Source organism: Carcharhinus amblyrhynchos, chromosome 10 (assembly GCF_965287045.1).
Source record: "Carcharhinus amblyrhynchos chromosome 10, sCarAmb.v2.hapA, whole genome shotgun sequence".
NCBI lineage: Eukaryota > Metazoa > Chordata > Chondrichthyes > Carcharhiniformes > Carcharhinidae > Carcharhinus > Carcharhinus amblyrhynchos.
Genome location: NC_137333.1, coordinates 81,207,382 through 81,226,673, shown reverse-complemented (window position 1 = coordinate 81,226,673; position 19,292 = coordinate 81,207,382). Strand labels below are relative to the sequence as shown.

Sequence of the window (19,292 nt, the reverse complement as noted above, 5' to 3'; positions counted from 1 at the left end):
AAAGTACTCTCAATAATAGTGACCATGAAACTATCACTAATTGCCATAAATATCCATCTGGTTCATTAATGTCATCAGGGAAGGAAATTTGCCATCTTAACCTGGTCTGGTCGACAGGTGACTCCAGACCCACAGCAGTTGACCTCAAACTGCTCTCTGAAAGTGGCTTAGTAAGCCACTCATTTCAAGAGCAGTTACGGATGAGCAACAAATGCTGGCCTTGCCAGTGACGCCACTACATCCCATGAAAGAATAAAGGAAAAAATGTTTCAATACCTTTGTTCTATACTTCTTTCCTCTTTTAAGACATATATTTAGATCAAGTTTTAAGTCAACAGTTCTAATATCTCATGTGATTTTGTTTTATCATGCTCTTGCAAAGCACTGCGAGATATTTACTAGAATGAAGACACTAAATGAATACAAGTTGTTTTTGTTTGGCAATCAAGGCATCCATTTTCAATCAGCCAACTGGGAGTCACTGTCAAGTTTCATATATGAAGAACTGACACATGGTTGAGATATCAAAGCACTTTTTGTATCTGTGGAATCGTTCCCAACAGGACACTTTGCATTTAAGGGAAATTGGGGAAAACACACTGAATCTCTAATGTAATTTATAACTGTACCATAGCCAAGCTGAGAGTGAACTGTTCACAATATTCAAACTAAGTAAAAAAAACTAAACTAGAAAATTCATTTTGCGTTTCTTTGAGCTATAAAATGGGAAACTGGAATGTCTATTGATAGAAAGGGTTGTACATTCATGGCTAATTACCACTTTTAATCAATCTTTGAATACATCTACTTGTAGTCTCTCCATAAATCTCCTATTTGTGATTGTTTTAACAATGTGTGGACAGATTAATAAAAAGTCAAAACAAACATAAAGCATGTAATAAATATAAGTATCTCCAACTGAAAACTTACAATTATTTTTGTCAACAAATTTTGCATAATTTTTATAAAGTAATAACCTCATAGGTATAGATATGATTGTGTGACTAGCCAGATAAATTTTGGCTCTTTGAAACTGATCTGAACTCAATAAATGGATTGCTGGGAAAAATATATTTTGGTTTAAAACTTCTGATGATGGCATTATGTGGATGTAAAAAAATATATATTTTTCAGTAAAGCACAGAAAATGCCCCTGTAGAGGAAACCTGATTGCAATCCTTCATAGTCTGAAGGCCTGGCCATCTGAATTGAATTAGGCATGACATGCACTTTCAGACGTTTGCAATCCGAAACCTCATGTAAATTTAGAACATACTTTAGACTTAAGCCTCTGGCGGTTAATGTTTTGCTCAGCAGCACAATTTTTTTCTAAAAAAGAACTGGCAATCTGAAGTTGTTAACATGAAATTTCTGATGTTAAAAAACAGCTTGACTAGTGCAAATTTAATCTGGTAAATTAAGAGAAAAAAATGCTATATGCAGTTCCTTAATGGAAATTAACAAGTTTAATCAACTAAATATTTTAGTTAAAAGGAAAAAGTATACTTTCTTGATCTTATAACTCTGTGGCAGTTTAACTGAAAAAAAAACCTCAAACCTAACATACGATTTTCCAGAACAAATCGAGAATGAATAAATCAAAATCGTTTCCTCTGTGACATAGCTGCAACATTAATTTGACTTACACTAATGCATTTGTAATTTTATATCGCATTTTCTTCAGCAGTCAGGTTTAGATTCATACCATAAAGCCTTGTGAAGGACACAGGAAGAAAGCTCAAATTTCAAACTCTTAGTCCTAATCAATACACGAGGCAAAGTTTCATCTCTTGGGTCCTTAATGGTAGGAATTCCTGGAGCCAAGAAATGAGTAAAGCTCGTCTCATGATTAGATGATGGAATCATTAGGAGACAATATCCACATGTTGTGTTGCTTTCCGGTACAATGCAGTAAAACGCAGGATTGCAGATGAAGCTCTTTTAACACCAACTTGTTTATAAAACCTCACTTTAAGTGCTACAAAGCTCTCCATAAATGCCATGTTTTGCTGCTCAAAGGATCATTATGAACCACAAGGAGTTTCTCTTGAAAGCTGGACTGAAGTTTGGAATCACAAAATCACAAGTGCCCTGCAGGAGATTTTTGATGCCTTAATTCCACAGAGGATTCATGCCAACACAGTTCTTGCCTCTCTGTTCAGCAATCACTCATACCGGGGGGAAAAAAGTTGACTTGCATCTAATGGCTTCCTTACGTGAATCGAGCAGATGAACACTGAAATATATATGCAGGACTTGTAACAGCAGGTATGTGAACGTGTCTGGTATATTTATTAAATTTAGCTTTGATCTTTTCTGCGAAATAAGAAAGCTGTGGGTTCTAAACCATTTGGTAAGGGATCATTTATGGAAAGGAGACATCTACTTCTGATATCAAATGGAAATATATCAGATATTGGCAGGCAATAAAGTCACGCAGTTAATATTTATATTTGTTTTCACTTATTAACAATGAATCATGTAGACGCAAGAGATTTTTTGCATTAGCATTGGTATTGCAAAAGGGCATAAAACACCTTTACTATTTGGGCATTTTGTGCATAAATTTTACAAAATTTTGCAAGAGGTCCGAATCTGCAAGGCAAAAAAATTAGGGTTTTCAACTATAATGGTTTGTATTCTGTTTTAATAATGTAACACTGCTGCTTAAGAATATAAATGATTTATATCTTGTAACAATCGACTTAAATGAAAGCAGCTGAATTTTCATAATAGTATTACAGAAGGTACCGAGAAATGTTAATTGTTTCGTTTGTCAAATTGAACCACCAATTGTCCTATGGTTACACTTGGTGTATTACATTATCATTTTTAATATGCTCTGGTCGTTCAATTTACTTTTATAATTTTGACAAGGAATGTACATCATTTTGTGAAACATGCATTAACGGTATATGCAGTATTATAAGTTGCCAGTGATATTAAAATAATCAAATTAATCAATTATATAACACAGGGGTTTTGAAAAACTGCCTAAAACAATATTGTACAAGGGCTGTGCTGGCTGAATCTTATCCAAGATAGGCAATTTAATGACTACTTGACGGGGTTAGACGTTTGTGACGTTCACCACCAAATTCAACCTTTCAATATAAGAACCCAAATACAATGCTAAAAGGTATCAACTATCAGTACTGATCCATTTAAATGGATGACTTAGCACAATTGAAAGTTTTTCCAATCCTGCATCTTTACCATGTCCAAAATGATTAGCCAAAAATGCAATGCATAAATTTTAAACCAAGAAAAACATAAAAAGAATAGCAATGCCATCCTTGCAAATGCAGCATTTCATGAGATTCTTGCAAAAGCCACAGTAGCACACAATAAAATGGATGCTTTACATCCATAAGGGTTATGTTCTGGAAAAGACCCAACAGGAACTGCATTTGAAAGACTTTGATTTTCAGCATCTATTGACTGCTTAGTGAAGAAGGAGCAATAGTCAGTTAAGTGATGTCCCTTTTCTATTTCCCCAAGCAAAAAAATTGTTATGCTTATCATCACAGACACTTTGAAAGAGGATTCTGGTAGACTTCATTAATCTTCATGATCCAACAAAGTAGGCTGAAACTCTGTTCAAACAAAGGAGCATGAGGGACCTTCACAATATCTGACATCCAAGAATAAGAGAAAAAACAACAAAAAGTGGGAAATCTCAACATACAATTCTTTAATTTATTTACTCTTTCATAGGATACGCGCGTCATTGGCTAGGCCAGAATTTATTCCTGACCACTTACTGACCTTGATAATGTAGTGGTGAGCTGCCTTCTTGAATGTCTGCAAGTCATACTACACTCTCAGTGCTGTTAGAAAGGGGGGTTTTGACCCAGCAACAGAAAAGGAATGTCAATATAATCCTAAGGGTTTGTGGCTTTGAGGGGTCTTGCAGGTGGGGGTGTTTCCATGCATCTGCTGCCCTTGTCCCTATAGCTGGTGAACGTTGAAGTTTGGATGGTGCTATCAAACTATCCTTGCATCTTGTAGACAGAATATGCTGCTGCAATTCTGCATCAATGACAGAGGGAATGAATATTTAATGTATTGGCTGGGCTGCCAATCAGTCAAGATGTTTTGCCCTGGTTGGTGTTGACATCTCGACTTTTGAGCTGCACTCATCCAGGCAAGTGGAAAGTATTCCTTTATACTCCTGATTTGTGTGTTATAGATGATGGACAAGCTTTGAGAAGTCAGGAGGTGACTTACTTTCCAAAGAAATTCCAGCCTGTGACCTACTCTTGTAGCCACAGTACTTACATGGCTGGTCCAGTTCAATGATAAACCACAGGATGTTGAATGTGGGGGATTCAGCGATGGAAATGTCATTGAATGGTGGTCAGATTCTCACTTTTGAAACAAGGTCATTTGTGCCACATGAGTGCCAGGCAATGTTACTTGCCACTTACGAGCCCAAGCTTGAATATTGTCCAGGTCTTGCTGCATTTGCACACACAGTTGCTAATGGAAACGTACTGCTTCAGTATGTGAGTCGTCACAAATGGTATAGGACATTGTGCAATCATCAGCAAACATCCCACTTTAATCTTATGAAGGAAGGTCATTGATGATGCAGCTGAAGATGGCTGGGCCTAGGACACTAATTGTGGAACCCCTGCACCAATGATCAGTTACTGAGATGATTGTTGCCCATCAAATGGAGCTACCTTTCTTTGAGTTAGGAATGACTCCAACCAGTGGAGAATTTTCTCCTTGATTCCCATCAGTTCCAGCTTTGCAAGGGCTCCCTGGTGTTAGGCTGATACCGGAGATGAGGGGGTTAGCCTACGAAGAGAGACTAAATAGACTGGGTCTGTACTCGTTGGCGTTTAGAAGGCTGAGGGGGGATCTTATAGAGACATACAAGATAGTGAAGGGGATGGATAGGGTAGAGGTAGAGAGATTCTTCCCGCTTAGAAAGGATAGCAGGACTAGACGGCACAGCCTCAAGATAAGGGAGGAACGGTTTAGATCTGAGTTGAGGAGGAACTTCTTCACTCAAAGGGTGGTGAATCTCTGGAATTCTCTGCCCGTTGAAGTGGTGGAGACTACCTCGCTGAATATATTTAAGTCACGGGTAGATAGGTTTCTGATAGACAGGGGAATTAAGCGTTATGGGGAGAGAGCAGGAAAGTGGCCACGTCAGATCAGCCATGATCTTATTGAATGGCGGGGCAGGCTCGAAGGGCTAGATGGCCTACTCCTGCTCTTATTTCTTAGGTTATGTTCTCATGTTCACACTCAGTCCTGTGCTACCTTGATGTCACGAGCAGTCATGCTCACCTCACATCTTCAGTTCAGCTCTTTTAATTAGATTTTAATCATACCTAGGACCCATCAGATAAGGAATGATTTCCTTCCTAAAAGAACATTTGTGAACCAGATGGCTTTTTTACAATTGACTGTGTTTCCATTGCTACCTTCGCTGAGGTTTGTTGTTAATTCCAGATTTACTAACTCAATACAAATTCTACCAGTTGTTGTCGGGGGATTTGAACACGTGTCCCAACAGCATTAACCTCGGATCAAATTTCTTTTAACAGTCATAAATCTTAATGCTTTAAGAATCATCTCTCTTTATAGATTTTTGTTGGTGATTTACATTTTTCATGTCTAAATAGAAGATAAACTATAAAGTTTTGGAAATATTTCTTTGAAGTACTTTACCTGTGAACACAGCAACATAACCAGCTCTACGACTGAGGTACTAGACTTCATACACACCAGACCTGCAAAAGATTACAAATAATTTTGTTTAAAGAAATATATGGTTAATTTATAACAAGAGACAGTACATTCTAGAGCACAATGCCTAGCTCAATATCATGCAAAATAAACACAAAATACTGCAGATATTGGAATCTGAAACAAACATAGAAAAATGCTGGAAAATCTCAGCTGGTCTGAGCATCTGTGGAGAGAGAGTATAGCCAATGTCTAGATGACCTTTGTCAGCTCATTTTTCTGTCAATATGCAAGATTGCAGAGACTTTAAATAGCACTGGTAACCAAAGATAAACATTTGCAGAGTGTTGAACCATCATTTGTACCTTGAAAGCATGTCAGGTGACCAAGATAAATGATTAGGAAAACTTACAAAGGTTAAAAAAAATTTAGGTAAATAACAATTTCACATATTTTGTCAACCTCCTTAAATACATTGAAGGAAAAAGGAAAAAAACAGGCCAATTTGCTTCATGGGAATGGTGAAGCAATACTGGTACACAAGTATGTAATAGAAAACAGAAAGGTAAATAAGAGGTTGTAAACAGATGTAACAGAAAAGTTTAGAAACTGGAAACATAAGTTAGTCTGGATTCCAAATGGGGTCATGCTTGAATTCTTAAAAAAAAACAGAAAATGGGAAATGAGACTTGCATATATATGTAATTCACAACCACCAGGTGCCTCAAAGCACTTTACAGCCAATGACATAGTTTTAAATGTGTTAACTATTGGCTTATAAGGAACATGACACTCAACTTGTACACTGCAAATCAGCAAAGTGATAATGAGCAATTTATGTGTTTGTGATGTTGATTGAGGGATAAAAATTGGTCAGAAACACTAGGAAAATTCCTGTTCTCATCTTCAAAATGGCGTTTGATCTTTTATATTCACGAGAGAGCAGAAGGGGCTCAATTTAACATCTCATCCGAAAGATAGCACCACAGTGCAGCACTCCTTCAAGAATGCATGAAGTGCCAACCTAGATTGCTGAATTCATGCACTAAACCCTCAATCTTGTGATTCAAAGGTGAGAATGTTATCAACTACGCCATTGCTGACATAGAGTAGATCACGTAATCAGTAGAGGCAATATCTTTGGATTTCCAAAATATCCTTGATAAAGTACATACAGTAGAATCAGGAGATGTGAATTCAGCAGGTAAGTAACAGAATTTTAAAGGCCCCCCTTCACAGCCCATTCTTCTGAACTCCAGTGAATATAGTTCTAACTAACTCATACGTCAGTTCCACCATCGTAGGAATTAATCTGGTAAACCATCACTGCACTCCCTCTATAGCAAAAACATCCTTCCAAAGATAAGGAAACCAAAACTGCACACATTCCAAATGCGTCCTCACCTAGGCCCTGTACAAGTACAGCAGGTCATCCCTGCTCCTGTACTCAAATACTCTCACTATGAAGGCTAACATACCATTTGCCTTCTTTGCCAACTGCTGCATTCCTACTTATCTTCAATGATTCGTTTACAATCATTGACTGATCCAGCTGAGGTTCTTGTTAATGGTTTATTATGCAGTGAGTGGTTGGAACAAGGATTAATTCACTGTAAGTATTGTGGAGGTCGATTCAATTGTGGTTTTTAAAAAATTGGATAAATAGTTAAAGAGAGAAAAATCTGCAGGGCTACAGGAAAGAGGTAGGGAAGTGGAACCAAGTGAGTCGCCATTACAGATAGTCAGCATGGACATGATAAAAAGGCCTTTGTGCACATTCCCCACTCAATTTATAGCCATTCAGATAATTATCTACCTTTCTGTTTTCGCCACCAAAGTAGGTAGCCTCACATTTAACCAAATTATACTGCATCTGCCATTCGTTTGCCCACTCACTCAACTTGCCCAAATCATACTGAAACATCTCTGCATCCTCCTCACAGCTCATCATCCCATCCAGCTTGTGTCATCTACAAATTTGGTGTTATAACATTTAGTCTCTTCATCCAAACCATTAATATACATTGTAAATAGCTGGGGCCCTAACACTGATCCTTGTGGTACCCCATCAGTCACTGCTTGCCATTCAGAAAATTACCACAATTATTCCTATTCTTGTTTCCTGTCGGCTGACCAGTTTTCTATCCATCTCAATACGTTAATTTAATTTTATACACTAATCTCTTATGTGGGACCTTGTTGAAAGCCTTCTGAAAGTTCCAATGAACCACATTCACCAACTCTACTAGTTACATCCTCAAAGTCTAGTAGATTTGTCAAGCACAATTTCTTTTATTATAATCCATGCCAACTGTATCTGATTTTGTCAATTGCACTGCTATAAAATCTTTGATAATGGACTCTAGAAGTTCCCCTTACTGACGTCAGGCTGAGGCAAAACAAGAGGCAATGAACAAAACAATGGCACAATGATTTCCTGAGGGTCATAAAAGTTATATAATCTTTTGGCAAAAAAATGCATAAAGCCTGTGGACTGCCAAAGAGCGCACACCCAGATGGGAATCAGTTAGGGAAAACTTTCCAATGGTACAAGTCATATGCAGTACAAAGGACGGAAGATGTTGTGGCTGCTGGAGGCCAATTATCTCATCCTTAAGATATCACTGCAGAAGTCGTTAAAGCCAACGATCTAGGCTCATGAATTTTCAGCTGCTTCAGCAATGCTCTTCCCTCCATGATGTCAGAGGTGGATCTATCTGCTAATAATTCCACAATGCCCAAATCCATTATCAATTCCTCAGTTATTCAAAAAGTCTGTACCCACTTGCAGCAATACCTGAGCAAAATCCAGGTTTGGAATGATACAGTATACTCACAACACATGGCTCCAAAGACAGAGTTTAACCACGACCTCCCCTTGACAATCAATGGCATTGCCGCATCTTCTGCCAACAAGACCCTGGAGATTGCCAGTCATGTCCATGCCGACTCTCTGTAACGGCGACTCAGCTGGTTCCACTTCCCTACCTCTTTCCTGTAGCTCTGCAGATTTTTCTCTCTAACTACTTATCCAATTCCTTTTTAAAAACCACAATTGAATCTACCTCCACAATACTCGCAGTGAGTGAATCCTTGATCTAACCACTCACTGCATAATAAACCATTCACAAGAACCTCAGCTGGATCAGTCACATTAGAACAAAAATTACATCATAGGAACAGACCCTTTAGCCCTCCAAGCCTGCACTAACCATGCTGCCCAACTGAACTAAAACCCCCTACTCTTCCAGGGATCTTATCCCTCCATTCCTATCCTATATTTGTCAAGACGTCCCTTATAAGTCATCCCATCCAGCTTGTGTCATCTACAAATTTGGAGTTATAACATTTAGTTGCTTCATCCAAATCATAATATACATTGTGAATAGCTGGAGTCCTAACACGGACCCTTGCGGTACCCCATTAGGTCGCTGCTTGCCAATCGTATCTGATTCCATGACCTCCCCCGGCAGTGAGTTCCAGGCACCCACCATACTTTGTGGAAAAAACTTGCCTCGTACATCTCCTTTAAACCTTGCCCCTTGTAATTGACTCTTTCACCCTTGGAAAAAGCCATCCACTCTGTCCATGCTCTTCATAATCTTGTAGGCTTCTATCAGGTCGCTCCTCAACCTCTGTCTTTCCAGTGAGAACAAACCAAGCTTCTTCAACCTCTCCTCATAGCTAAAGCCCTCCATACCAGGCAACATTCTGCTAAATCTTTTCCGTATCCTCTCCAAAGCCTCCACATCCTTCTGATAGTGTAGCGATCAGAATTGAACACTATATTCCAAGTTCAGCTAACAACAAAGAACAATACAGCACAGGAAACAGGCCCTTCGGCCCTCCAAGCCTGCGCCGCTCACTGGTCCAACTAGACCATTCATTTGTATCCCCCCATTCCCAGTCTGTTCACGTGGCTAACCAGATAAGTCTTAAACGATCCCAGCGTCTCCGTCTTCACCACCCTGCTTGGCAGTGCATTCCAGGCCCCCACCACCCTCTGTGTAAAATATGTCCCTCTGCTATCTGAGTTAAACCTTGCCCCGTTCACGTTGAACCTGTGACCCCTCGTGATCGTCACCTCTGACCTGGGAAAAAGCTTCGTACTGATCACCCTATCTATGCCCTTCATAATTTTATATACCTCTATCAGGTCTCCTCTCATTCTCCATCTTTCCAGGGAGAACAACCCCAGTTTACCCAATCTGTCCTCATAGCTAAGACCCTCCATACCAGGCAACATCCTGGTAAATCATTTCTGTACTCTCTCCAAAGCCTCCACATCTTTCTGGTAGTGTGGCGTCCAGAACTGGATGCAGTACTCCAAATGTGGCCTAATCAACATTCTATACAGCTGTAACATCTGACGCCAACTTTTATACTCCTGCCCCGTCCTATGAAGGCAAGCATGCCATATGCCTTCTTCACCACCTTCTCCACCTGTGATGCCACCTTCAAGGATCTGTGGACTTGCACACCCAGGTCCTTCTGTGTGTCTATACTCTTGATGATTCTGCCATTTATTGTATAGCTCCCCCCTACATTAGTTCTACCAAAATGCATCACTTCGCATTTATCTGGATTAAATTCCATCTGCCATTTCTCTGCTTAATTTTCCAGCCTAACTATATCCTGCTGTATTCTCTGACGATGTTCATCACTATCCACAAATCCACCCATCTTTGTGTCGTAACAAAGATTCTATAAAGCTGCAACGTGACTTGCCAATTTTTAATACTCAATGCTCCAGCCGATGAAGGCAAGCATGCCGTATGCCTTCTTGGCTACCTTCTCCACCTGCATTGTCACTTTTAGTGACCTGTGTACCTGTACACCCAGATCCTTCTGCCTCTTAACGCTTCTGCCATTTACGATGTAGTTCCTATCTGCATTTGACCTTCCAAAATGCATTACCTCGCATTTGTCTGGATTTAACTCCATCTGCCATCTCTCTGCCCAAGTTTCCAACCGATCTGTATCATGCTGTATCCTCAAATGATCCTCATCGCTATCCACAAATCCACTAACCTTTGCGTTATCCACAAACTTTTTATCAAACAAGTTAAATTTTGTTTAACTTGTCCAAATCATTTATATATATTACAAACAGCAAAGGTCCTAGCACTGATCCCTGAGGAACACCACTTGTCACAGCCCTCCATTCAGAAATGCACCCTTCCACTGTTACCCTCTGTCTTCTATGACTGAGCCAATTCTGTACAAATAGAACACAAGGAATACTGTGACCAGTTCTGGTCATCCTATTATAGAGAGGGTATTATTAAACTAGAAAGGGTGCAGAAAAGATTTACGAGGATGCCACCAGGACTTGATGTCTATAAGGAGAGGCTGGTTAACCAGGACCTTTTTCCCCTGGAATGTAGAAGAAGTGATCTTATAGAAGCCTATAAAATAATGAACAACATAGATCAGTTAGATAGTCAACATCTTTTCCCAAAGGTAGAAGAGTCTAAAACTAGAGGGCACAGGTTTAAGGTGAGGAGGGAGGAAAAATACAAAAGGATCCAGACGGGCAATTTTTTCACTCAGAGGTGGTAAGAGTCTGGAAAAAGCTGCCAGGAGTAATGGTATTGGCAGGTATAATTTTGTCTTTTAAAAGCATTTAGACAGTTACTTGGATAAGATTGGTATAGAGGGATATGGGCCAAATGTGGACAATTCCAACAAACTTAATGATAAAAACTGGGTGGCATGGACAAGTTGGGCAAAAGGACCTGTTCCATGTTGTAAACCTCTGTGACTCTAAACAATAGGAGCAATAGTAAGATGTTTTGCTCCTCGAGCTTGCTTCACCATTTAATAAGATCATGGCTGATCTGATTTTGGCTTTAACTCCACTTGCCTATCTGCCCTCCATAATTGTTTGCACTCTATCAAAAATCTGCCTAATTCAGCCTCAACATACAGTCAATAACCGAACCCCATTGCTCTGTGGGGCAGGGAATACAAAAAATTAATGACACTGTGATAGAATAAATTCCTCCTCATCGCGGTCTTAAATGAAACTCAGACCCCTAATTCTAGATTCTCCTATGAGGGGAACATTCTCTCAGCATTTACTCTTTCATGCCCACTTAGAATGTTGTATGTGTTGATAAGATCACTTCTGCTTCATCTAAATGTTGATGAACCAAGGCCCACTTGCTCAATCTTTTCTCATAAGACAACACTTCCATTCCAGCAGCAGAACTTAATGTCTTCCCCAAAAGCAGACTTGGAGGAAGGGTGCTCATTTAATCAGGAGTGTGCCAGGTGGGGATCCATCTACCTTCTCAGCTTTGCTCCAAAGAAGTGTGGAGCGGGAACCTAGATTCCTTATGCAGAGACAACTTTGGGAAGGGAGTGCCCATTATAGACCAGTGAGCCTTACTTCTGTTGTGGGCAAAGTTTTGGAAAGAATTATAAGGGATACGATTTATAATCATCTAGAGGGAAATAAATTGATTAGAGATCATCAACACGGTTTTGTGAAGGGTAGGTCGTGCCTCACAAACCTTATTGAGTTTTTTGAAAAGGTGACCAAAGAGGTGGATAAGGGTAAGGCAGTTGGCGTGGTGTATATGGATTTTAGCAAAGCGATTGATAAGGTTCCCCGTGGTAGGCTATTGCAGAAAATGCGGACGCATGGGATTGAGGGTGATTTAGCAGTTTGGATCAGGAATTGGCTAGCTGATAGAAGACAGAGGGTGGTGGTTGATGGGAAATATTCAACCTGGAGTGCAGTTACAAGTGGTGTACCTCAAGGATCTGTTTGGGGCCACTGCTGTTTGTCATTTTTATAAATGACCTAGATGAGGGTGTAGAAGGATGGATTAGTAAATTTGCTGATGACACCAAGGTCGGAGGAGTTGTAGACAGTGAGGATGGATGTTACAGTTTGCAGAGGGACATAGATAGGCTGCCGAGCTGGGCCGAGAGGTGGCAGATGGAGTTTAATACGGAAAAGTGTGAGGTGATTCACTTTGATAAGAATAACAGGAGTACAGAATATAGGGCTAATGGAAGGACTCTTAGTAGTGTGGACGAGCAGAGGGACCTCGGGGTACATGTGCATAGCTCCCTGAAAGTTGGCACCCAGGTTGATAGGCATATGGATAGCATTGGAATAGTTTTGGTTAGAGTGTCATTAGATTGGTTCCACTGGTCAGCGCAACACTGAGGGCCAAAGGGCCTGTACTGCGCTGTAATGTTCTATGTTCTGTTGAGAGCCATCTCTATGCCCTTGCTGCCAGCCCACCTTCCCCCTCCCACCCCACAGCCCCCATCTCAGCCTGGCTCACTTGTAGCTTGGATCTCTTATTGATCCTGTGCTTCTGGTAGGTGCACTGCCGAAAACTGCTGTTGTTATAGTGCTCAGCTGCTGGCCCAACTGGCTAGCAGAGGTGAGGAATCTCTGCCCCCGGATCCTTGATCCCAGAGAAGGCTTATAGCTGGCCACTTCTGACACTTAATACTTTGGGCTTTACTCAAAGGAACTAACATGGGGCTCTCAATAGCACTCCAGCTGGCAGGCTAGACTCTGCTGCATGGATTGAATATTGCCAAAGGGATCAACCTATAAACCATCTTTGAAATGCCTCCAGCACAAGACTTGATCAATTGGGCCAGTGGGCTGACAAATGGCAGATGGAGTTTAATTTAGATAAATACGAGGTGATTCATTTTGGTAGTATGAACCAGGGCAGGACTTACTCAGTTATTGATAGGGCTTTGGGGAGAGTTACAGGACAAAGAGATCTAGGGACACAAATTCATAGCTCCTTGAAAGTGGAGTCACAGGTGGACAAAGTGGTGAAGAAGCTATTCTGCATGATTAGTTTCATTGGTCAGAACATTGAATGCAGGAGTGGGGACCTCTTGTTGAAGTTGTACAAGACATTGTTAAGGCCACACTTGGAATACTGTGTATACTTCTGGTCACCGTATTATAGAATGGGTATTATTAAACTAGAAAGAGCGCAGACAGATTTACTAGGATGCTACCGGGAACTGATCGATTGAGTTATTAGGAGAGACTGGACAGACTGGTAGTTTTTTCTCTGCAGTGTAGGAGGCTGAGGGTGATCTTATAGAGGTCTATAAAATAATGAGGGGTATAGGTCAGCGAGATAATCAATATCTTTCCCAAAGGTAGGGAAGTCTAAAACTAGAAGGCGTAAGTTTAAGGTGAGATGGGAGAGATACAAAAGGGTCCAGAGGGCCTTTTTTTCATACAAAGGGTGGTGAATGTCTGGAACAAGATGCCAGAGGTAGTAGCACAGGCGGGTACAGTTTTGTCTTTTAAAAAGCATTTAGATAGTTACAGAGGTAAGATGGGTATACAGGGATATGGGCCAAATGCAGGCAATTGGGATTAGCTTAGAGGTTTAAAAAAGGGTGGCATGGACAAGTTGGGCCGAAGGGCCTGTAAACCCCTACGACTTTAAGTATACCTCTCTTTAAGTGAGAAGACCAAAGCTGTATGGTGTACTCTAAATGCACTCTCACCAATGGTCTGGACAATTGTAGCAGGGCTTCCATAATTCTATATTTCACACACTTGCAATAAAGGCCAACATTTGATTTGTCTTCCGAATCACTTGCTGTACCTATATGCCAAGTTTTTGTGATACATGTGCAAGGACACTCAGATTCCTCTATACGAATGGTTTTCCATTTATCCTGCCTTTCTATTCTTTCTGCCAAAGTGGATAACTTCACACTTTCTCACTTTATACTCCATCTGCCAGCTTTTTGCCTATTCGCTTAATTTATTTGTAATCCTTTACAGACTCTCTGTGTCTTTCTTACAATTTGCTTTCCTACCTATCTTTGTACCATCAGCAAATTTGGCTACAGTACATTTAATCACACATTCTAAATCATTAATACAGACTATAAATAGTTGAGGCCCCAGCACTAATCTCTGTGACACCCCACTAGTTAGACTTCAAAACTGAAAATGACCCATATAGCTGGATTCTGCTTAAACAAGATATTCCTTTCAGAAAATCACATTGATTCTTTCTGATTGTTTTGTCTTTTGATTCCAGTTGATGTTATAACTGGACGGGACGATCCCAAAATGGTACCCTGGCTCAAAAAACCATAACTTATACTTTTTTCTTTTGAAAATATGGAGGAACTGAGTCACTAATTGGTTTCAACAACAAGAAAACATTTTTTATTAAACATGAAAGTTGGATTATGCAATAATACTCACTTACTCTCTCAATTTAACAAATGCAGATTTTAAGATTAACACAGATTACAAAGTGCATTTTACATTACAATGGTTTCAGTAACACGAAAACCATCTAAGTACACAAATCGGCTGTGGTCAAATATACTACCCACTCTGAACCCAAGTAAACGCCTCAAAATCCCTCAAGTTGTTTGAAAGTTTTCAAACACCACTCCCAAAAAACACACTTTAAATCTTCTTTCACAAGAATGCTTTCCATCACCAATTTGCATTCCGAAATCCAGTCCATGTTTTTTAAATTACTCTTTCCAACAAAGCTTCAGCTCTACTTATAACAGTAAATCCAGCATCCAAGTTTTGTAACTCCTTCTTCAGGATTTCTTTATCTGGATTGCTGTGCAAATTGTCCATAGCTGCTTCAACGCTAGATTCCCGGACACAATTAAAATGACTTTTGATCTACCTTTGAAGTCTGCTGTCCCACATTAGCTCTGGTTACTATCTCTTTCACTCACAACACTTTGTGTGCTGCTCCCTTGAATTCTCCAGAGCAATACCTTGGTATTTGTTCTCTTAACTGCCGTCTTCTTAAGCTATACTTTATATCCCACTTCCCTGGCTATCTGGTTCTTCGGAAAGTCTGTCCCTTTGCAGCTCCCTTGGATTCCCCAGTCTTTCATCTGGCAGAGTTGAGAGACGTTCACTCTTTGATGACCTACCTTTAATAGCCAACACATTCAGCTAAAACTAAAACTTAAAAGCATCCTACCTTAAAAGGCCCTCAGTTGCTAAGCAACACTCACATGCTTCTGCTTTTTATTTACTCTTCATACCACAACCCTCTCTAAGCACAATCGAAGCATAGTTGGAATTGAAACCAACTCCCAAACATACAATCACCTTTGTCTAGCATGAATTTAACTGTAGGTTTTACCCTCCTTTACACAGAAATATTAAACACTCTTAAAACTATACCCTATATGTAACATTTACCAATACAAATATTCTAACCAGATAACTTCTAATCCCCAAGCTATCTAAGAGTCACATTGGGGATCACTCACTCTCAAATGCTGCAAATCTTTCAAATTCTGACAAACTTAGTCTCTTCAGTCTGAATGCAAGTTACCACCCTCTGTGTGATCAATAGAGGCTGGGTGCCTCTACCCCTCTGCTATCGCCCTCTCCCTATTTCGCGCTGTCTCAAATTCTTACTGACTAACTTGTTTGTGAACTTCTGATATCCTAAGAAAACCCTGTAAGCCAATACTACAATGGCTTTTTACGTCCTGTTCCCCTCGCAAAGTCCATCTATATGGTTACGTGTATCACATAGGCCTTTAAACCAGGGAGAATGCTAATTAATTATCTTCAAAACCCCCAAATCTATTCTATCTTGGAATTAAACAGTTTAAAGTATAACTGTTTATAAAGCCTGGAATCTCTCATAAGTCCCTCTGAGAATTGGACCTAATAATCAGCACAAATGCTCTTCCCACTGTCCAAAGGTATGAACATCTTGCATCTTTCTCCCACTGAAACAGCTTGGGCCTCACTGTCCCTACAACAACCAAGTCACTTTCGTTTCTTGTCAAGTAGGATTTGGAATAGGTCACATGACCCTCTTCTGCACTCAATTTTACCTTAAAAGGGCAGTCCCAAAACATAACAAACGTAGAATAAAAATATGGACTATGCAATCTAATACAAGAGAAAATGCAAACCTAAATCATTGTTTATACTAGATATATCTATACCATGGAAATTTTCCTGTACTTTAAATACCACTGCAATTAAGCTTGCAAGTTCTCATGGGCTTGGTTCATAACATATTTTCTAAAACAAGGTTAAAGGAAACTGTGACCAAGTTCACTTTTATGTGAATTTTACCAGGCAATTTTTTTCATAGTTTAGAATTCAAAAGGAAAATAAATCTATGCCAAATATTGTACAAAATATACTTGTTGAAATAAGAACAAAAACTAAAACAACATGATTATTGTTTTTCATCACTATTCATTACTCAATTTTTGCAATCCCATAGTGGCCCAATCTGGTTTGATCTGCTATGTTAAGTGACTATTATTTTGATATTGTCTTTCACAGCAGTTATTTTTGTATAATTATGATTTTGTCTCATAACATGGGACTGGTCTAGTTTAGAGCTGCATATGATATATGTCCCAAAAGTCACATGGTGTAACCTATTGAACAGAAATTATTTTTTCAAGCCTAATGTCAGGTAAAATGGTTTCCATTGCATCAGTTGAAAAATATAATTTTTCTGGTTCAAACTAGCTGATGGGCAAGATTCCAAAGCTGAAGGCTTTTATTAATCAGCCATGTTGAGTAGTTTATTTACATCACTGATTTTCTCTGTGTGTAATTATAGCACTGACCACATGTCTAAGGGCTACAACTGGGGGATGCAGAAGAGGGTGCATGACCTTTCTAATCAGCACTATAATAGATGGATAGTAATTACTTCTAAATGGCCCACTTTGGCTCAGGACTATTTTGCAGCTGGTGCTCAACGTTTTTCATTTTCTTGTGCTATAGAATATGCTAATTAACTGCTGCATCCACTTTTTTGCCATGAATTACCGCTTTGTAGAATATCACTAGTAAATCAATTAGAAAATGGTTTTAATAATCAATTATATTTATGACAGTATCTGTTCTATGAAATTCAAAATCTTCTGCTCATGCTGTGGTGTTAGTATAATTAGAAACTTAGAATGTATCTATGCTATAACACAATGATCATTTTATGCAAACATACTATTAACAAAAACATATTGATTTATTAAGCCATGTTGCAATAAATTTTAATTTAGGAAAGAATCTGTGTCACTTGGATTGACTTGTAAATTAATTTTAATAAGCTGAGAGACAAAATTGTACTAAGTTAATTTTTCTTAAAATATTATTTTATAATATCTGATTCAAAAATCATTTTGAATCAGATATAATTAGGATTGAAGCAACAGAGCTTTCAATTGAGAATGACAAGACTTCAAACTTTGTTATTCCTATTTTTAGGAATGAATTCAACCTCAGAAAATAAAGACATTTCATGCATCCCATGCTTCTAAGTGTAGCCTGGTTCAGGACTCTGATCAATTTTCATGCTGAGCTCTGTACCACTTAAACAAAACACTATTATTAAGGATTTCAAAAATAGTTCCAATTCATATTGCAGAATAGATATATACATTATACAAACATATTTGTTCAAGGGATATGGGCATTGCTGACTAGGCCAGCATTTATTGCTCATCCATAATTGCCCTTGAGAAGGTGTTCCTTGAACCATTGCAGTTCATGTTGTTTAGGTACACTCAAATTGCTGTTAGTGAGGGTTTTGACACAGTGGCAGTGAATGAAAAGCGATATAGTTCCAACTCAGGATGGTGAGTAGGTTGGAAGGGAACTTGCAAATTGGTTTTCTCAAACATCGGCTACCCTTATTCTTCTAGATTGTAATGGTCATAGGTTTGGAAGGTGCTGTTATTGTGAGTTGCTGTACTCCATCTTGTACTTGGTACACACTGTTGCCACTATGGGCCAGTGGTTTTGCAAATTAATTTTTAAGCTGATGGACGGGGTGCAAATCATACAGGTTGTTTTGTCCTGGGTAATGTTGAGTCTATTGAATGCTGTTGGAGTGAACTCATCCAGGCAAGTGGAAAGTTTCCATCACACTCCTGACTTGCACCTTCTGGACAGACTTTGAAGAGTCAGGTGGCAAGCTACTCTCTGCACAATTCCTAGCCTCTGATTTGCTTTTACAGCTACAGTATTTATATGGATGATACAGTTCAATTTCTTGTCAGTAGTGTGATAGGATGTTGACAGTGTAAGATTCAGTGATGGTAGTGCTATTGTATGTCACGGGGAGATGGAGAGATTCTGTTTTGTTGGAGATAGTCATTGCCCGGCACTTGGGTGATGCACTGCTTATTGCCCAAGCCTGAATATTGTCCAGGGATTGCTCACATGGACATAGACTGATTCAGTATCTGAGGAGCCTCAAATGGTGAATCATTGTGTAATCATCACAAACATCTGAACTTTTGACTTTATGAAGGAGGAAAGACGATGGATGAAGCAACTGAAGATGGTTAAACATAGGACACGGCCCTGAGGAACTCAAGCAGCAATGTTCCAGGATGGAGGTGACTAAACTACAACCACAAAAACCCATCTTTCTTTGAGCTAGTGTGACTCCAACCAGTGGAAAGTTTCCACTGCTCCCACACCCCTCCCCTCCTTACCTGCACACCCAGTTTTGCTAGGGCCCTTGAAATCAGACTAATTCACATACTTTCATGATGTGAAATGCAGTCACTCTCACCTCACTTCTTTTGCCGATGTG

The 19,292-nt window shown here is 39.5% G+C and overlaps 1 protein-coding gene across 4 annotated transcripts in view; it reads right to left on the bottom strand.

The window, feature by feature from the left end:
- The window catches only part of nbeaa (neurobeachin a), an 825,376-nt gene that overhangs the window by 395,774 nt on the left and 410,310 nt on the right, over positions 1–19,292 (bottom strand). For all 4 annotated transcript variants that reach the window (XM_080197464.1, XM_080197465.1, XM_080197462.1 and 1 more), the window contains one exon: positions 5,689–5,750. In XM_080197464.1, the coding sequence (XP_080053590.1) occupies positions 5,689–5,750 (62 nt within the window). The remainder of the gene's footprint in view (positions 1–5,688; positions 5,751–19,292) is intronic.